At 35.8% G+C, this 20,806-nt stretch overlaps 3 protein-coding genes across 4 annotated transcripts in view; 1 reads left to right on the top strand and 2 right to left on the bottom strand.

Annotated features, from left to right (window-relative positions):
* Positions 1-5,369, bottom strand: part of lmbr1 (limb development membrane protein 1) — a 32,748-nt gene extending 27,379 nt beyond the window's left edge. Inside the window, exons 1-4 of one of the 2 annotated variants that reach the window (XM_055207071.2) lie at positions 5,351-5,369; positions 2,578-2,650; positions 979-1,018; positions 496-635 (exon numbers count right to left, since the gene is read on the bottom strand). In XM_055207071.2, the coding sequence (XP_055063046.1) occupies positions 496-634 (139 nt within the window). In that variant the 5' untranslated portion in view covers position 635; positions 979-1,018; positions 2,578-2,650; positions 5,351-5,369. Of the gene's footprint in view, positions 1-495; positions 636-978; positions 1,019-2,577; positions 2,651-4,943; positions 5,179-5,350 lie in introns of those variants that run through there. The other variant, XM_055207066.2, reaches the window with a different exon arrangement.
* Positions 5,349-14,110, top strand: nom1 (nucleolar protein with MIF4G domain 1). Its single transcript, XM_055207062.2, has 12 exons — positions 5,349-6,827; positions 7,946-8,058; positions 8,169-8,306; positions 8,480-8,537; positions 8,763-9,089; positions 9,443-9,553; positions 11,611-11,781; positions 11,891-12,012; positions 12,399-12,531; positions 12,831-12,962; positions 13,078-13,187; positions 13,533-14,110. Exons 1-12 carry the CDS (start codon positions 5,829-5,831, stop codon positions 13,708-13,710), a joined length of 2,592 nt encoding a protein of 863 aa, XP_055063037.2. The 5' UTR covers positions 5,349-5,828; the 3' UTR covers positions 13,711-14,110.
* A 4,071-nt stretch (positions 14,111-18,181) lies between these two features.
* mnx1 (motor neuron and pancreas homeobox 1) lies at positions 18,182-20,806 on the bottom strand. The gene is made up of 3 exons (XM_055207058.2): positions 20,190-20,806; positions 19,113-19,273; positions 18,182-18,920 (listed from the first exon to the last, which is right to left on the bottom strand). The coding sequence occupies exons 1-3, from the start codon at positions 20,668-20,670 to the stop codon at positions 18,636-18,638; spliced, it is 927 nt and encodes a 308-aa protein (XP_055063033.2). The 5' UTR covers positions 20,671-20,806; the 3' UTR covers positions 18,182-18,635.

Below are 20,806 nucleotides of genomic sequence, written 5' to 3'. Positions count from 1 at the left end.
TACATATATCTTTATATACTATTTTATTAATACTTTTATTATATATTATACTATATCATACTATTATTATATATTATTAATACTTATAATAATTAATTTTATAACTAATAATACTCAATTTTAAAGTCATGTCAGCAACAAAACAATCTTAAATTCTGCAAATACTTAATAATAAAGAAAATTACAAATTTAATAAAGAAATTTTATACAAAAAAAGTATTCTACAATACATTTCAGAGATACTTTAACATATACTTTATATTTCTGAATAAAAACACGTTGTGCATTTAAAACACAGAACACGTTTAGGATAACAATGAACAAGTAAAATTCTTTAGCATGAAAGCATACAAAAAATAGACAAAGAAACAGAAAAAGACCTTTTGTTTGCTATTTTGACATCTTTCTGAGAGTCGCTCATAGTTTAACACTTCAAACTCTACAAAACTACACTTGTGAATTTGTGAAATGTCAGAGTAAAGAGCTAATACTGACCATGAATGAGTGATCCATTGAGCCACTGTATGTAGTAGTTTTTGGGAAGGGAGAGCAGGATCTCATTACTGATTATAGAGAATGGCAAAAGGAGGACGGCCCCTCCTGATACTGCCAATGTAAATGTACACAGGTACATTCTGAGTTAAAAAAAATATAAAGATGGGAGAATTAGGAAAGAAATGCAAAAAGAAAAATAAAGGAACAGGAAAGGGGCGAAACAAAGTGTAAACAGTTAGTGAAATGAGTGCTAATGTTGTTGTACAATTACCATATAAAGGACTTTTTGAATAATATTTTAGACTTTATTAATATGGTGTTAAATAAAGAAAATAAAAATGATTATTGTTATAGCAGCACATCTCAGAGAAAAGTAAAAATTCTATTTCATTTATCTCAAATAATATAAAACTGAGTCTTTTTGTGGCCTCATAATAAATTACAGCCTTAAATAATACGCCACATATGGATAAAGGTTCTTACGATATTCTGTTGACAATGGCATCCTCATCTTCCTGGTCATCTATTGATATAAAAGAACATCATTAAACCACCAAATAAACCAGAGATATTGCTGTCAGTCGCTCCATTTTACATGAATAAATTGGAGCTTTTAAATTTGATTTGAATGAGCAGTTTTTTAACGTGAAACTTGTTTAAAGTTGTTAACGTATAACTCCTTGTTACAACGATGTACTGCAGCCTGTATGTTTACTTTCAAATGTAACAAGCATACAGCAAACATTACAAAAGAAAGCAAACATCAGAGCAAACATGGCAAAAGAAGTGTTGGCATTAATTTCAAAAAGGAAGTAATTTTATTGTGGCGCTGTATATTGTCTTTAGATAAGGATGATGACCTGACATCATCTTTATCTGGAAGGCCCCAGAGCTGTTTTTTATCTACTGCAGCACAGTTCTTTACTGTGAACCTTCCACACACATAGCTCTTGCTATGAAACTGTCTTGTAAATAAGCAGATTAAATGCGACAGATGGTTTAATAAGAATAAAGCACCATCTCGGTTCATTTACCTGAAAGCAACATGAAAACAATGCAGGATAATCATAAATCACAAGACTAAACCTTCATAATGAAGCAGCCAGATGGTGGAAGGCAAGTTGGTGGGGAGAAGGGTATGAAGGGTAAAATAAAACAAAGAAAGGGATACGGGAAAGAAAGTATAGAAGAGTGCTCCTAAATTAATTACAAAACTGCAGTAACTGAATATTAAATGAATTTTTCTCAGAGCTGTGAAAGTGCCTTTATGTAAAACCTAAGGTCATACAGTTTAGCAGCTGTGCTTCACAAAAACTTATCAGGTCATCTGTTCTTTAACTGAGACAGGTGGCATGAAAACATCCTCTGTTGCAACCAATGCTCTCTACAGGGGTTAGCTGATGTTAGCTACCTTAACAAAATAAATAAAAACACAATTTCTGTATTTTACCATAAGGAAAGAAGACCTAGTAAGACCTGGCTTATTATGCCTTTGATGTGCGCTAGGAAAATTGTTTACTTTTGTTGAAGTAGGGACCAAAAAGGTGTACCTGTCAGCACAAAGATATCTGGTGAGCACAAATGAATGTTTTTGCGGGAGACTTTGGTGATTGGTTTATAGCCTAAATGTTCCCAAACTGGTAAAGTTTCATTCAATTATCTTGTATTCTTTATCCTGACCCTGTTTTGATTTGCAATTGATGGAGTCAATTCCAATTACTCCAAAAGTGGGAATCGGAGTCGACTCCAAAAAACACCCCTAATGGTTTATTGACACAGGCTAAAAGTGGCACTGTGGTATAGTATTATGTGCTGATTGTTTAAGGGTGTACAGTATGTATTTCCAAAGAAGGACAAATATAGGGTGAAGTTATAGATAAAAATTATAAAAATTGTACTTGTAATAGTAAAAAGTATTAATATGGTGAACTAACACCAATAAGAAAATCAAGGTTTTACAAACTAATAGTTTTACTGCTACACTCCACAGTGGTAATTATTATAAAACGTTATTTTATTTACATTGTATTTAAATTATTTAAACAGTTTGATCAAAAGCAAATTTGAATGAGTCATTCTTACCGCTTTTCCTCTTGTAGCGTGAGATGACGCAGTAAGACACAATATATAGTACTGCAAACAGGAGGAAGCAGACCTAGAAATAGACAAAACAGCATGAGGTGTGATTTCAAACACTGCTATCCTGCCAACAAGCTTTTCAGAGAAACCTGTAAAACAACAAGATATTGCAAAAGACAAAAGACCAAATTCTTGTGCTGTGCTTCTCCCTTTTCATCATAATTAAAATGAATGAAACTAAAGTTTTCAAGCTTCAAAAAGGATGCAAAAGCACTATAAACATCATTAAACTGTTGCACACTTTAATAGATTACACATACATTAATATTCATATTACAAATGTTCTAAAGCTGATGTGTTATAACCATATGAGGAAAAACATAAATTTAAACAATAATTTCACTTAATATCTTCATAAATATGAAATCATTAATGTGAAAATTAATTTCACATATAGCGCCATAGCATAAATGTGCATATCACAATATCCGTATAGCGATGGTTTGAAAACTCAAATAAATGCTTATTCTTTAAAAAGTTGTGTATAGACGGTTTCAGCAGTAACAACATAAACAAGTGGCTTTCGTGGTCAACACGTAACTTCCGGTAAACTCTGCTAAGAATTAATAACAACAAAGTACTTTAAACAGTTTATTTATATAACAAGCAAAATAAACAACACGTAGATTACCTAGGAAACCAAAACGTTTGTTATTTTCAACAAGGTATTTGTTCAAGAGTTCACTTTAGCAACTAGTCAGACCATTATTAGTTTTCCACCTGACGTCTTTGTGTCATTTCATCACAGGTACTACACAGGTCCTGGCTACTATATTGAATGTGCATGGTGCTGTGGATGGCGAAGAGTTTGCAGCTTGTTTAACAGCTGTTCACAATTTAACTTGTCATCTAGATGGCAGGATTTAATCTGTAAAGTTTTAAGCGGCAATCATCTAGGGCAGTGGTTCTCAAACTTTTTCAGCGTGCGGCCCCCCTTTGTGTATGGTGCATTCCTTCGCGGCCCACCAAAGAAAATTTATGACAAAAGACAGTTCTAAAACTTAACATTTTAATTAAACAAAACATTCAATTATACAAAGTATGGCTGTTGGTTAGTAGTAGCCTTATTTTTTAGGTTTAATTACACAGAATTCATGATAAACTAATGCATTTTATAAAATGTCCTAAAACTGGGGCACGCCTAGCACCATCTCGTGGCCCCCAGTTTGAGAACCACTGATCTAGAGAATGCCAGTTTGTTAGGTGGGGAAATATAGGGAATCGTCCGTTATTAAAACAATGAAAGCTCAAACTGCGCAGAGCCTCTTATATCCAAAGTAAAATTAAAGACTGCTGATTGTACGTCCAATAATCCTATAAGTCCAAAAGTCTCCTATGTTTCTAACAGCCAAATAGGATGGTTGTGCAACTTCATTAAAAAAATTCTACACCATGTGTAGCCATGTTATATGGCATGAATCAGCAATGTCCAGAGTATTTTGAGAGGACAGACTGATGGATGTGTAAACATGCTGGTCACACTTGAACTTTTACTCATATTACACCTTACAACACCAAGAACAAATTATGATTAAGTAAATAAAGCTAAGTAATGATTAAGTAAATAAGAGCCAAAACTGCAACTCTATAGCCTAAATGTGACAAGACTTCAGAAGTGGTACAAATTAAATGTACTTTGTTAGCTGATGTAAACAAAGCATTTTGCATTTACTTGCTTCAAAAACAGACTGAGGTCACTCGCAACATCATTCTAGGACAGGACAGGACAGCCAGTCCAGATGGATTTATTGGTGATACTCAATCACTTGCAAATCATACAATCCATTCAACTGTGACACAAGAGAACACTAGGCAAGAAGGAGAGACGCGTGTCCCAACACCCAAAATAAAAACTGCAGTGCTCATATGTACAACAAAAACAGCTGTCAGTTAGGAGACGTTACAATTATTTAACCAGCCTGCATGTAACAGTTTTAAACAAGAATCTTATCATATGATAATATTATATTGTGTTATAATGTAAAAATCAGTGTATGCGCAACGTGAAGTAACACATAACAAGTCACCTAACTGCAATTTTTACTTATTTTTAAAATAATATAAAATACCCGCATACTGTTGTGTCGCACAGGAGAATTATGATCATAATATCTGTAGCTAACCACAGGCTAACGGGCTAACTGGCCTAACTAATCTATCACAGATACAACACTGTTTCTAAAAGAACTTGTCAAACCATGTAATTAATTAAAGTAAACTGGTTGTTTTAGTCAAGATGTGTATTATAAATGCGATCTGATATACAGTACGCGCATAGGGTCATTGTGTTGCGTACTCTCTGTACTCACGATGTACTCGCGCACTTGGCTGTGGAAATTCTGCTCTCTGATGGTCACATCGTCTTCTTCCATACTTCATATTGCAGAAACACATTTATTAGCAACGCATGTTTGTGGCAAATCCATTCACTGTAGGAAAAACTGTCTCAATGAGATAAACAGCCCGCCTAGTGCAAGAGCTCTATTGACAGACAACAATCGACGTCTCAGCGCCAAATAAACGTCCAAAACACACTCAAAATACAATGCGTCATCATTCCGCGACAGTCATGCAAGATGCGAAGGGTGCTTAAAAGCCAAGTACTAGCACGTTTCTTGCTTTACAGAACCGTCTATCAAATATATACATTTATCTTACACACATACTAGTATATATGTGTATTTTAGTTGTTTGAAAGTTATTGCAGTGTACTTACTCAAGATAGCTTTAAATAGGACAAACTCTGCATCAAAACAAACAAAACGACTAGATTTTTTTAGTGTTTGGTTATTTTCATAGCAAATATAAATCTTTCTAGTTATGCCAAACTCTGGAATATTTTATTGGGTAGAAATTGAGCCTTCAAATGTTGTGTGGACAGCAGAGGGACTGAAGTATTTGTAGCAACCACTGGTGGTAACATCACAAAAGAAAAACATTGTATACTCCAGATCAATAGATGGCGGTAAAGCAGCTACATTTTGTTGTATTTTTGAAGTAGTAAACGCAGAATGAAACGACATCAATGGCTGCCTTCATCATGAGCATGTGTTACAATTCAGAGAGCTGTTTCGTGTGGGTTTTTTAAAATTTCGGGGTATAAACACGTAACCATGCACACAAATAAATAAATAAATATTGTATGCACCGTCAGACAAAGTTCACTACATTTCAGTGTTCAGGAGAGATACAAAATGAAGGCGCAACGCAGGAGCAAAGGAAAAGGTGGACGAAAAAAGCAAAAGGATAAACTTCAGAAATTCAAGGATTCAGTTGACAACTTTTTGAAGAGCAAAGGAGATTTCGATGAAAATGAACACGACCAAAGAGCAACATTCGTGAGAAAGAAAAGCAGGAGAGTGTTGCGCAGAGAGGCGCGTAAGTTAAAGAAAGCCAAGATGAAATGTCACTACTCGGGTCAGTCACTCACTGACCACAAAGAAGGAACGGGTAATAAAAAGAAGACCTTGAAAGAAAAAAAGTCGGTAAACCCAGTCGTAAAGCCAACAGAAAATCTTAAAATTGCAGCTCAAAGACCACAGAAGACAAAAGAGGACAAAGTTGATACTGAAGGTGGTCCGGTAGATAAGACCAAAAGAAAAGTCCACTTCGCCGAAGATGTGCCAAAGCAGAAAAAAAAGTCCAAACTGGACGAGAGCAGAAAGCTGTCTCTACTGCAGGCAAATGTTGAAGAAGATAAAGAAATTAAAAAATTAGAGAAACGCCTTGGACTGAATAGAAGAAAAAACAAAAAAAGTCTTCCTCAGTCGTTCACCAACGACGGCCTTGATTATATTTTAGGCATTCTTGAGCCTGGGGCATCTGGAACAGCGCTGTATGACAGTGATGAAGAAATGGACATTGATAAAGCGAAGGATAATTTTGATGTGTTGGAAGATGACAGTGAGGGGGAAATGACAGATGATGAGAAAAAAGATGACAGTGGAGGAGAAATGACAGATGATGAGAAACAAGATGACAGTGAGGGTGAAATTGACACTGAGGAAGATGATGCTGAAGAGGATGACACACAAATGGAAGAAGATGTGGAGGATGTAGAGGACAGCACACAAATAGAGGACGAGGAGGCAGAGGAAGACGAAGACAAGGAAGATGAAACTGATGCATCCGAGGCTGATGATGATGGAGAGGAAGATGAAGCCGAACAAAAGCCACCTGAGAGCAAAGAGCCAGTATGTCATTTACACCTAACTAATATGTTATTATTTTTAGGTCTAAATTCAACCTTACTCTCTTTTTAAGTGACGTTTCTTGTTTTAGTCTATTGCTTACTGTTTGAAGAATGGTTTAAAGTTAATATTAGTGGATATACTAAGTATTAGTGGGTGATTCTCACGAAAACTTGGTTTTAAAAATGTCAAGCATGAAAATGTAAAAATTGCTTAAATTTACTTTTTTTCCCACCAGACATTGAAAAACAAAGTCTGGAGTAAATGGGAACATTAATTTAAAAACTTTTACTTATCATTTAACACTTTTTGTAACATAATTTAAAAAATTAGTCCTAAAAAATCTAATTACCGCAACAGTCAGAAAACATCAACACTGACATATTTTCAAAATGACATGACAAACCTGAAAGAACATAATTTGGAGATTCTGCACATGCATTTAAAATCAAAGTATTATGCTTCTATTAATTAAATTAACATTTAATAAGCATCTGTTGCGGTAATGAGAATCAAAATGTCGTGTTAGCATTCTGACAAGACAATATTTCAAATTAACTGTAAAAAAATGATCTTACCTGGTAGCCATCTTGAAGTAACTGGTCCATGTGCTCGGTCACTCAAAATCAAACTTTATTAAAATTCTGTATGTGTGCTTTAACTGTTCTCAAAAAGTGTTGCGGAGGATGAGAACATCAGGCATGGACACATCATTTTCCTAATTTTTCTTCATTATTATTATACATGAATATTCAGTAAATTTTTTTCTGTCATCTAAAGTAGTCTAGCAAAACATCCATTTATTTTTTTTCTTAATATTTTTGTGTTAATTTGATTAAATTACAACATAACGCATGTTCAAACACAGCTGAACACATTGCGGTAATGAGAATTTCAGCAGAAAATGAGATAAAATTTACAATTATAAATTCTTATGTTGAAATCACACATTGTGCAAGGTAGAACACAGTATTGTGTTAATTCTGATGCTTTTTAATGTTACTATATTACACATTTTAAAGCTAAAATCATTAGTGCCGTGGTGTTTCAATGGTTTCGTGAGAATCACCCTAGTATTGGTTTCATGACTTCATGATCCATGCTGTTTTTTTTTCTTCTAGAGTCATGCTACAGCTGGCAAGTATGTTCCACCTCACTTAAGAGAAGCTGTAGATAGCAAACGCAGAGCTGAGCTGGAGAAACTGAAGCGCAGTGTGAAAGGTCTGATAAACAGGTAACACCTCAGCCATAATCCACTTAAAAAAATCAGTGCTGATCATTGACAGAACAGAAAAATTCGGGCAAGATGTTGCCAGCTTTTTAACTTCTCCCTCTGGTTGACAGGTTGAGTCAGCCCAATATGGCATCCATCAGCAGTCAGCTAGAAGAACTGTACATGAGCACCAGCAGGAAAGACATGAATGATACACTCACTGATATTCTGCTGGCTGCTTGTGTCACTCCTGCTCTCATGCCTGAAAGGTTACTCTAATGGATCTATATAATTGTCCACAATGTCCAGTATTTTTAGTCATAAATTAAATGTTAACATTTTTATTGCTTGCATACAGCAAAACTGTACAGTCTGCACCTATAAAACAGCATAATAAAGACTTGTTAATGATGATGTAAATTTTCACTCTATCATCATCCAGGCTTCTGATGGAACACGTCTTACTCGTCAGCGTTCTCCATCATACTGTCGGCTTGGAGGTATCTCATCTTCTGAGTTTAACTCAAACACAGCAATACAGTATAGTCCTTACTTGTTAATTGTTAGTCTCAGTAATATGCTGTTATAAGAATGTATATTGTAGTTTGTAGTAGGGCTGCAAGATATACAGAAACACCACAAATATTTATATTGTGATGGTTTGCAATAACTGAATGATGTTAATATTTCAAAGTTTAAATTCTCACTTTATTGTTTTCTCTAAGGTTGGAGCTAATTTTCTGGAGACTGTGGTCCGGCAGTTTGATAAAATCTACAGTCAGGAAAATGTTACAGACAAAGAGTGTGACAATTTGGTGTGCATGATTGCCCACCTCTACAACTTCCAAGTGGTCCACGCTGTCTTGGTCTTTGACATTTTGAAGAAACTGGTAACACGTTTCAGCTCCAAGGATATAGAACTAGTTCTGCTGGTCTTGAAGAATGTTGGTTTTGTCCTGAGAAAGGATGATCCGCTAGCCCTTAAAGAGCTCATCTCTGAAGCTCAGCGGAAAGCCAGTGCTGAAGGAGAACGTTTTCAGGACCAAACAAGAGTAAGACTGTAAACCATTTTTCACTGATTATACTAACAGACCCTCTATTACATTTATGTACTACCAATGATATCTACAAGAATGTGATGTTATCTGTACCACTGATGCTACCTTACTCAGAATACTAAGAATACTGTTATAACACCACCATCATAGTGCTAGATACAAGTCATATTGATTTGGTCATGATAAGTTATCTATTCATTGTTTTCTAAGTTTTCCTTGAAAAATATTAAGTTGAAACACAGGGGAAAAGCATCTTAATCTACCAGTTCTGTCAGCACTGCCACTATAGTTTTACTAGTCTTTCCTAAGGTGCTTAACTTTATTTGTTATGCTGACTTGCTTTTTAGATTCGCTTTATGTTGGAGACTATGCTGGCCCTTAAGAACAATGACATGAGAAAGATTCCTGGTTATGACCCTGAACCTGTGGAAAAACTAAAGAAACTGCAGAGGACTTTGGTATGAAAAATTAAAGTTGTTTTAATCCATCAGTTATGTTAGTTTGATGTTTATAAGGTGGATGACGAATACAGAAACACAGGGCTGTTTACTAGTTAAATTTACTCTATATAAGAGCTCTTGAAGTTGATGTCACGTAGCCTAAACTCCACCATTTTGGCAGTAAACCTTAGTATTTCAACATGTTGATGTTGTATAAGGGTTTTATGTTTAATAGTAACTCTGAAATGACATGAAAGAGTTTGAAATGTGGAGAATAGCTGGGCTGATACATGTTGAAAGGCATTATGTTTCACCTCTTAAGTTTTGGATCTACAGTGAGGAAAATAAGTATTTGAACACCCTGTTATTTTGCAAGTTCTCCCACTTAGAAATCATGGAGGGGTCTGAAATTGTCATCGTAGGTGCATGTCCACTGTGAGAGACATAATCTAAAAAATCCAGAAATCACAATGTATGATTTTTAACTATTTATTTTTATAATACAGCTGCAAATAAGTATTTGAACACCTGAGACAGTCAATGTTAATATTTGGAACAGTAGCCTTTGTTTGCAATTACAGAGGTCAAACGTTTCCTGTAGTTTTTCACCAGGTTTGCACACACTGCAGGATTGATTTTAGCCCACTCCTCCACACAGATCTTCTCTAGATCAGTCAGGTTTCTGGCCTGTCGCTGAGAAACACAGAGTTTGAGCACCCTCCAAAGATTCTCTATTGGGTTTAGGTCCGGAGACTGGCTAGGCCACGCCAAAACCTTGATATGCTTCTTACAGAGCCACTCCTTGGTTATCCTGGCTGTGTACTTCGGGTCATTGTCATGTTGGAAGACCCAGCCTTGACCCATCTTCAGTGATCTAACTGAGGGAAGGAGGTTGTTCCCCAAAATCTCGCAATACTTGGCCCCGGTCATCCTCTCCTTAATACAGTGCATTCGCCCTGTCCCATGTGCAGAAAAACACCCCCAAAGCATGATGCTACCACCCCCTTGCTTCACAGTAGGGATGGTGTTTTTTGGATGGGACTCATCATTCTCCTTCCTCCAAACACATTTAGTGGAATTATGACCAAAAAGTTATATTTTGGTCTCATCTGACCACATGACTTTCTCACATGACTCCTCTGGATCATCCAAATGGTCATTGGCAAACTTAAGATGGGCCTTGACATGTGCTGGTTTAAGCAGGGGAACCTTCCGTGCCATGCATGATTTCAAACCATGACGTCTTAGTGTATTACCAACAGTTACCTTGGAAACGGTCCCAGCTCTTTTCAGGTCATTGACCAGCTCCTCCCGTGTAGTTCTGGGCTAATTTCTCACCTTTCTTAAGATCATTTAGACCCCACGAGGTGAGATCTTGCATGGAGCCCCGTCCGTGGGAGATTGACAGTCATGTTTAGCTTCTTCTATTTTCTAATGATTGCTCCAACAGTGGACCTTTTTTCACCAAGCTGCTTGGTAATTTCCCTGTAGCCCTTTCCAGCCTTATGGAGGTGTACAATTTTGTCTCTATAGGACAGCTCTTTGGTCTTAGGACAGCTCTTTGGTCTTGGCCATGTTAGTAGTTGGATTCTTACTGACTGTATGGGGTGAACAGGTGTCTTTATGCAGCTAGCGACCTCAAACAGGTGCATCTAATTTAGGATAATAAATGGAGTGAAGGTTTTAAAGGCAGACTAACAGGTCTTTTTTTAGATTAAGTCTCTCACAGTGGACATGCACCTATAATGACAATTTCAGACCCCTCCATGATTTCTAAGTTTTGAATTAAAGTGTGCAGTGAACTCGTTTCATATTTGTCCTTGCCTGCCAGTATGGTGGCGTAAACAGATTACTAAAAACTACTAAAGATTACTAAAAACTGTTTGTTATTATCCTATTGCATTAATAAACAAACACTGTCCACTAGAGGTCAGACTAACTCCATAGTTTGGGATGTGCACATTCATTCAGTTTTGCCATTTAACAGGAACAATAAATGTTTTTTGTCTTTTTCATGTTTGCATTGCTTCCAGTATAATTTAGCTCATTAGCGATGCTGTCTTTACTCTTAAAAGATTCACAACAGTGCAGGTAGCAGTGACATGAAGTTGAGAGTGTCACTAGACAATCTTCTAGAAGCCGAGCGTGTTGGCCGCTGGTGGATTGTGGGATCTTCCTGGAGTGGAGCACCTATGATTGATGACCACGGAAACAAGACAACCACCCAGCCCACCGAAGGGAAACAAGTAGGAAACTTTTAAAGACGTATTATGAGTATCATTGCTTATTTGGAAACATCTGTACTTTAAAGTGGAGTTTGGCATGTGTAACTTATTTTTCCTCATAAATTTGCAGTATAGCGCAAAGATTTTGGAGCTTGCACGCAAACAAAGAATGAACACGGACATCAGGAGAAACATTTTTTGTGTGCTTATGTCAAGTGAAGACTATTTAGATGCCTTTGAAAAACTTCTAAGGTTTGTTGAGAGTTGGTGTGGGATTATATTTTTTTACTTTAGGTAGGTTTTTATCAAATGTGTTGCATGATGCAAAAGTATTAGTTCTTCTTCAACATGTTGCTCAGCATAGTGGCTGTCTAGAACCTTTAGACTAGAAGACATGACATTTATTTGCTGTTTAAGTTTAATCAATCTTAACGTTTCCGCTCTAATAATAGCATGTCAGAAAAAAGAGACATTTTGTGGATTGCTGAGAAAATAATACAACATACCCAATTATTTTAGGTTGTCATGCATGGTTTCTTTTAATTTGCTTGGTGTGAGAACCATAGTGTATTGCAAATTTTTGTACAAAATGCATACATAATGAATTGCTTATCTCAGACATCAAATTTTTCTCTTAGGTTAGGTTTGAAAGACCAGCAGGAGCGAGAAATTGTTCATGTTTTGATGGACTGCTGCCTTCAGGAGAAAACCTTCAACAGATTTTATGCGGTTCTGGCAGAAAAATTTTGCTCACATGACCGTCGGTTTCAGGTAGAGTGGAAAAGCTCAATGCTTTCTTTATCTAACTTCTCTAAAATTGTGCAAGACCATTCATAAAATTAAAAAAAATAATTGATTTCTAAAATAATTTTTTTAATTATGTGATTTTGCTGTGACTGATATTAAAATAATTATTAAATTATAATAAATGAGTACTGCTAATATAAAAAACCTGTTAGCATCCAGTTCTGTAAAATGTAATTCCTGTAGCTGTTTACTGTTCTTGAAATCACAAATTAAATCTATTTAATCCAAACCTTACAATACTTTATTTTCCTTTGTTTCTTTAGATGACCTTTCAGTTCAGTTTATGGGATAAGTTCAAAGACCTGGCAAACCTTTCCAGCTGGTCCTTTAGTAATCTGGTCCAGTTGGTCACACATATTTTACACAGAAAATGTCTCTCTCTTTCTATTCTTAAGGTAATAAGTCACCATTTTAAAATTCTAGTAAGAATCTCTACGTAATGCTGTATTATCATCCTCTATTTAAATTAAATTATGGTGTACTCATGTTTCTTTATTTTGCTTTTATAAGGCTATCGAGTTTGGGGAGCTAGATAAGCCAAAAGTCAAATTCCTCAAGCAGATTCTCTTAAAACTCCTTAAAGAAACAGAGCCGGAGGACCTTGTAAACATATTTGGCAGGTGAGTAGTCTTTGAATTACACAGATGAGTATGATATCCTATAATGTTCAGCATTTTATCAGCTTCTAATTTTATGAACTCAAATCAGCAAGGCTACATTAGTAAAAAACATGACGTTTTGTGTAGTTCCTCTTTTAGTATAGTTTGTAAAGTTCCTCTTTACATAAAATGATAAGTTAAGTAATCTTACCTCAGTAGCTTACTTCATATATTATAACATTTTCACATAATACTAAACATATAAAATGTAGACATATTTTGTAATATATATTGAAAGAACTATCAAAATTATGTTTGTGGCCAAGTGTGTCAATATTTTCCTGTGTGTCTTCCATTGTGTGCCAGGATTTCTGGAATTCCCAATCTAGGAATGCTTCGGGAAGGCTTGAAGCTTTTCATCAGTCACTTTTTGCTCCGAAACGCTCATACACAAGAACCAGCTGAGCAAGCCAAGGTACTAATAGACAGAGCCGAGGTCGCCACCAGGGCCATGGAGGCCCGGGAAGCCAAGCTTAAGCTGTAGACCAATACAATAATACCATCTATGTTTGTGTGCTGTGTTTCTGAAATATGCACAGATGTGTGTGTGCATTGGACTCGGATATGCAATGAATTAACCTGTTTGCAGACCATAAGAGACATGCCAATCGTTGATATGGTAATAAATTTTATCTTTAGAGATGGAGAATGAAATATCCACTTATTTTGGCGTTTTTGTCAATTTTAAGTATTGCCTCAAAATCTAAACAATTGTTTCAATGTATTATTAGTTTCTTACTTATTGATCTCTACCCATTTAACACAGTATTTCTAGAAGTATTTGGGAAATTAATAACAAACTGGAATATTAAAAAGCTAATACAGTATACAAATATGGACTAGACTATCAGATTTGTATTAAGCTGTATATCTCTTGAATAATATTCATGACTACAAGGTGACAGGAAAAGATCTTTCCAGACATTGTCTGTTTTACTTACAGATCAGATCTATGAAAATAAAATAAAAAAATAGTTTAGCATGTAACCGATTTGTTTTAATAGCAAGTTGACGCTATTGTATTGTTTGCTAAAAACTGTTAATATAAAAACTTTTATTTTAGTTCTTTCATTCAAAAACAAAATCTAATAAAAACTAAAGTAAAAATTAAAGCTGCATTTCCAACATTTCATTGGAGTACGAATTAGAAAATATTCAATGGAAATTCAGCTAAAGAATGTAATCTATTAATTTAGTTCAGTAAAGAGCACAAGCTTTTTTTACTCTGGTAAAAAATAAGCACATTGCTATTGTTCGAAGCAACCAAACATTTAGCAGGGCTCCGGATGTGACCGACTTGAACAGCATAGCAGAGGGTTACCGCTACATTTGATGTCCATGGTTAATTCATTAGCAACATCTCCATTACTTGACATCAGTCCCGCAGTGTAGATCTAGGGTCAGTCAGTGGAAACCTGATGCTTTTTTAGCTCTGTGAGGATCAAGAACAAACCCCATATAGCATTTTGAATGCTCTTCTGTTCAGTTGCTTGAATCAAATAGTACCTGACCTGGTGTTGAAAGAGCTATCTGTTCGATTCTAGGCCTGATTAATTAAACCTTATCACATACCACAGTGTCAGATCAAACAGACTGTCACATTAGGACCCCTAATAATGACACATCAGTCTGGTAGTTTTTCTCACAGTTTCAGAGCTGAAAAGGGAGGGTTACCTACAGAAGGTCCGCTTTTCCACCCTTTGACAAAGACAACATTGTCACCATATGTGAGGTAAAGCGTATAATGGAGGACCAGCCCACTAAGATACACACAGGTGATTGTAAATAGTATGCGTGTTTAAGTGGCTATTGTCTGCCTTTGTGAGATCATAGGTAGGTTGATACTGACCCTAGTTTGAACTGGCAATAGGAAGCAAAATTGCCTTTGAACTGATAACAACACAGTTAGAAGTCCTCTACAGAAGACCACGGGATATATATCAGAAATGTTTTAGACATTTTTGGCTTATTATTTAACATTATTTTATAGTCAAATCTCTGCCAGAGAACCAATGTACATAGAGTTTCAACGTATCAAATTTAAATAGGTCTTTGATTTTTACTTATTTCATCTTTATTTCCTGTTTTGTCTCAGATTTGACTGTCTTATGCAAACAGTCATGTAAGCAAGTCTCCTACCCATTTACCACGAGTAATGTGAGTGGGGCACTTTCCCGATCATTAGGTAGTGGTACTGATAAGGTTTAGTTCTTTACACTTAAACAGCTGGGTAAACATACAGGTTAAATTAGGCTTAACTTAATAGTAAATTGACTGCTAACTACTGAGGATGGCCAGGTTAATTCTGTGTTGTAAGCTTTTAATTCAAATATATGTCATGTGATTGTGTTATATTCTTCAATGAATTTAGTAGTATATTTTTGATTAAGTCATTATTACCCAACTTACAAGATATACAATATACCAATTTCTTAAACTCTTTAAATTGAAATGCTGCAGTCAGTAAAGCAATAGTACTGTGTAAAATGACTACACTGTAAAAAATTCAGTAGAAATTGCAGCTGGGTTGCCGGTAACTTACCGTAGATTTAAATGTATGTTTTTTTACTGTCAACATTTTGTTCAAAGTTAAATGAACTTTAAACATTTACAGGTATTTGTCTTTACAGAGTAAATCTAAAAAACGGCATCAAGCAAAACATTCTGGGAAACAAAATCTGAAGCAAAAAAGAGAAAGGTTGATGATGATTTCTGGTTCCCAGAATGCTTTGCATGCGGCTGTTATTGTATAGTTTTATTCTGTAAAGATAAAGACATGTTAATATTTAAAATGTATTTAACTTTGAACAAACTCTTGCCAGTAAATAACATAAATTTAAATCTACTGTAAATTACCGGCAACCCAGCTGCAATAACATTGTAATTTCTACGGAATTTTATTACAGTGTACTATATCAAAACATATACTGGACTGTAAAAAAATCTGAAATTACAGTATTACTGGCAGCTGGTTGCCAGTAACTTACTGTAGATTTAAATGTATGTTATTTACTGGCTATCGTTTGTTCAAAGTTAAATGATCATTAAACCTTAACAGGTCTTTTGTCTTTACAGAGTAAACTGAAATAATTGCCTCATGGAAAGCATTGTGGGAAACAAAATCTGAAGGAAAAACAGACTGTGGAACATTCTGTAGAAATTACAGTGTTACTTGCAGCTGTTTGCCAGTAACTTACTGTAGATTTAAATTGATGTTATTTACTGGCAAGAGTTTGTTCAAAGTTAAATGAACATTAAACATTAACAAGTCTGTGTCTTTACAGAGTAAAACTAAAATAACAGAATCAAGCAAAGCATTCTGGGAAGCAAAAAACAGAAAAGGGTTGATGATGATTTCTGGTTCCCAGAATACTTTGCATGAGGCTATTGTATAGATTTCTTCTGTAAAGATAAATACTTGTTAATATTTAATAATTATTTAACTTTGAACAAACTCTTGCCAGTAAATAACATAAATTTAAATCTGTTACTGGCAACCAGCTGCAAGTAACTGTTTTTTTACAGTGATGAAGATTTCTGGTTCCCAGAATGCTTTGCATGAGCTGTTATTTTATAGTTTTATTCTGTAGAGATAAAGACTTGTTAAAGTAACTGTTTACAGTGAATGATATAGATTTGAATCTGCAGTGGGTTGCTGGCAACCAGCTGCCAGTAGCACTGTAATTTCAACAGAACTTTTTTACAGACACAAAAATCCTTAATATACCATAAAATATCAAAAGAAGGGGGTTTTATGGTTAACTAAATTTTTAGATACTCACAAAGTGTCTTGGTGGCTTGGAATTGTGTTCTAAAAAATTATTTGGAAATTATTTACTGATACTGTTATGACTTTACTTTGCTTGGATATGTTTTGCGATAATTCTGTTTCTCTACAGACTCCATTAACCTGTGGGACCTATAACATAAAGATGTTTACTATAATTTGGAGGATTTTGTCCTGAAACCTTTGATAACCACAGAACAACACTTTTAATTTTACTTTAGATTCAATGTTTTGCATTGGGCATGTAAGTGTTGGTTTTCAACAATGAAAGAGATGCTGGTTGTGGGGGATTAGTTCAGAAAAACAGTTAAATGTGGACTAGAGAGAAATGATTTTCAATAAAAATGCTGAAAATGCCTCACTATATATGAAACCCGAAGCTTTTGGGTTGCAATGCACAATCAGTGTCTGAATATGGCCTGGACTTACAGGATTAGATGGTGATTATATTTAAATGTCCTCTAATTGATTCAAAGAAGCTTCTTGGCATAGACCAGATGGATCTCAGGGTTTATTACCCAGTAAAGCATGTCGCTATTAATAAAGGAGGAAATGCACTTATGCGAAATAGACCTCAATTAGATTGCCGAAAAGAACATTAAAATAGGCTTGAGGTAGACTAATCCAACACTCTCCTTTCTTTATCATTTTCATTACATGTCCTTCCTAAGTCCGAGTTCTTTGCCTCTGGTTTACCCGAAGCTGTACATTAATTTTCTTCCTATAAGTTACATCATTCACAATTAAATTTCGGGATATATAATACTATAACATGAAGTCCCTAAAAATTACCACCGAGGTCGATCTCATCCCATTCAATTAATTAGGGTTGAACCGCAATATGAAAGACTTGGGCGATTTGGCACCTAAACCGACCTCTGATGATAGATGGGCTTTGTTTCAAAGGTTCATAATTGGGTGCCCATTCGTGCGGTGGTGAGAAATGTTTCGCCATATTCGAGTATGCTTACTCGCACATTTGCACGGATATGAGAGCTCTATAAACAGCGATTCCCATGACCCGAGTATGCCACTGTCAACAGAGACCCCTTCAAATCAAACTTGTTTCTTGTTGAGGTATTTTCCTTCTGGATTTCAGGCGCGCAATCGAGTTTAAATCTGGAATATTTATCGACCGCATAGTTACAAATTCAAAAGACATGGAATATTAGAAACAAAAATAATTTTATTCACAGCGCTTAAAGGATACACCTAAATAATAATTTACATGCATTTTTAAAGCAATTTCGTTATAAATACATTATACAAAAATAATACGGTTCTGGTCGTAAATGAGTGGCGAAACAACACCAGGTTTTCACTTGGGTTAAGAAAAACTGTAACACGCAGTGGTTATCGAAGAGAAACATCTTACTGATGTTATTTATTATTGATAGTGATTCTTATCTATTTTGCCTGATGTAATGCAATTTTATCACATGCTCTGCAACCAACATCAGACTATCTTCAGAAGAGGAATCCAGTCAATGTTTGGATGTGCGTCCACCTCTGCACGCCTAAACCCTTATCTGATTTTCCTAATGACCGCAGGATGATAAAACATGCAAATCACAAACTTCGCATAGCCTATAGGCCTAAGTCTTTTATGTAAACGACACGTCTCATGGTTGTGGACTCAAATCACTGGTATTGGTTCGTTCATCGTCGGAGGAACAGTCGGATGAATGCAACATGTAATTATCTCCTTCGTCGTCGTCACTGTCTCTAAAGTCCCGTATTCTGTTGCTTTTGCCCGTGTCTGACTTCTGATAATCCTTCTGCTCCAGTCCATCCATTTTGTCCTGATTTCCTTTACCTTTCTGTTTCTCGGCCTCCTGAGCGGCTTGTTCTTTTGCCTTTTTACTACGCTTCCATTTCATACGCCTGTTCTGAAACCAGATTTTCACCTGAAAATAAAAACATAATCAAAACATTTATAAATAATTCAGAACAATCGACCTTACTGGTCTTAATTAGCTCTAATATAACAGAAATGTTTTCTTTTCTGCTTTTTGAATTTACAGATATTTATAACATTTGTTTAACAAAATTAATTCATTTGTAGGCATGCTGCAATGGAACCCTGTTGGTTGGTTTACCTGTGTTTCTGTTAACATTAATGATGTGGCCACTTCAAAGCGTTTGGGTCTGGATAGATATTTATTTAATTTAAACTGATGCTCAAGTTCAAGGAGCTGTTGGCTTGTGAACGCCGTTCTTGGTCTTCTGCACTTTCCCAGTAAATTTGACTGTGCCTGGCCTGTATAAAAAGATATACATTTTAAAACATAAAAATACATTTCTATTTAACAATTATGCTTATGTTGTACAACACTGGAAAAAAACAATAAATAAATAAAATAGCGTTTGTTTATTACTCTGTTATAAACTCTGTCTTTTTCAGATTTTTTCAGTTTTTTGATGAATGTCCAGCAGTTGTTTTACAGTTGATATTACTGCAGGCAGCAGTCACAGAGAATTTTACATCATGTATTTTATATAAGAAAAATAAATGCTTTAATTTTTCCTTTCCAAAATGTTGAAAGCTCTCGTTTTTAAACGCCGATTCCGAATCACACACAGGTTCTATGTGTCATGGCATTGTCAGTACATCTGGTAACATTTCCACCCTATCTGATTTGTTTGGAAGAGGTTTGAGAAAATCTGCAGACGAGCAGCGAAACAGAGAGACAGTGTCTGCAGTGTACACAGTTGGCAGGCTGGGGTTTTCACACTCGTGCGCCACTTTCCCTCTGTCCATTATCTGTTCATTTTACTGTAGTTCCTCTTTGAAAGAGAGAGTTCGTTCGGTCTCCGTGTGAAACAACTACTTCACTGACATTGCAAACGCATGTTTTAAATGTGATGTATTACACTTAACAGATGCTCGAAATTAAATCTTGAAAGTTCAATAATTTAGTACAGTGAAAATAAATTCTAGCAAATAAACAGCAAGGAATAAATATATAAAATAATCATGAAAAGAAATTACACGCCTATAAAAAATGATAAACATGTAAATTATAATAATCTAAATCAAAATGAAATATTATTAATTATTAATATTATCAATGTCATTAATGATGGAAAACATTTGTGATAGTAGGCTACATCAGATTTTTGTACCAACATGCCAAATTTACGTTCATATTACTGTAGTTGTAAGAATAACTTACCACCAAAATCTCCCATTTTTGGTAGCATCATTCCCGCAGTTGAGACTCTTAGCCAGTGATCGAGCTGAAAGGAGCTGGCGGTGAGTTTAAGCGGGTCATTTGGGTGATGGTGATGTGACCCGTGCGGATAGGAATAAGACAGGGCAGGGTGCTGACCCAGTGCTGCGGCTGAATAAGTGTACATTGGATGGCCATATAAAGTCTGAGGAGGAATCCCGGTGCTGCTCTGAGGGTGTAGTCCGACCAAGCCTGAGTGTGGAGAGTTCAAGAAACCCGGTTTAGGAATCAAGCCGCATGATGATATCCTGGGGGGCGACGGTGTCTCAGTCCGCAGGGCTTCGGAGTTTGTGTTCAACTCCGATGCCTGGACACTCTCGGAAGAGGGGGGCATTGAAGTGACCAGCGCCAACGGCGAGGTCTGCACTTTTGGTCGGTCAACAGCCAGAAGCGCGTCGATGCAAAAGTTTTTAGATTTCTCCATCTGGCCCACCTCACAAACAGATTAACGCGTTGTTCGAAACTTAAAAAGCTGTCACGAGTGTCACCGCTCCTCTCTTTAAAGTTATGATCTTGGGAAGGTGTGCAAGCCAGAGGTCCACTTGTCAACTGCTGCCTGA

The sequence above is a fragment of the Misgurnus anguillicaudatus genome, chromosome 21 (assembly GCF_027580225.2).
Source record: "Misgurnus anguillicaudatus chromosome 21, ASM2758022v2, whole genome shotgun sequence".
Classification (NCBI taxonomy): Eukaryota; Metazoa; Chordata; class Actinopteri; order Cypriniformes; family Cobitidae; genus Misgurnus; species Misgurnus anguillicaudatus.
The sequence above is the reverse complement of the archived record's forward strand: the minus strand, read 5'-3'. Positions and strand labels throughout refer to the sequence as shown.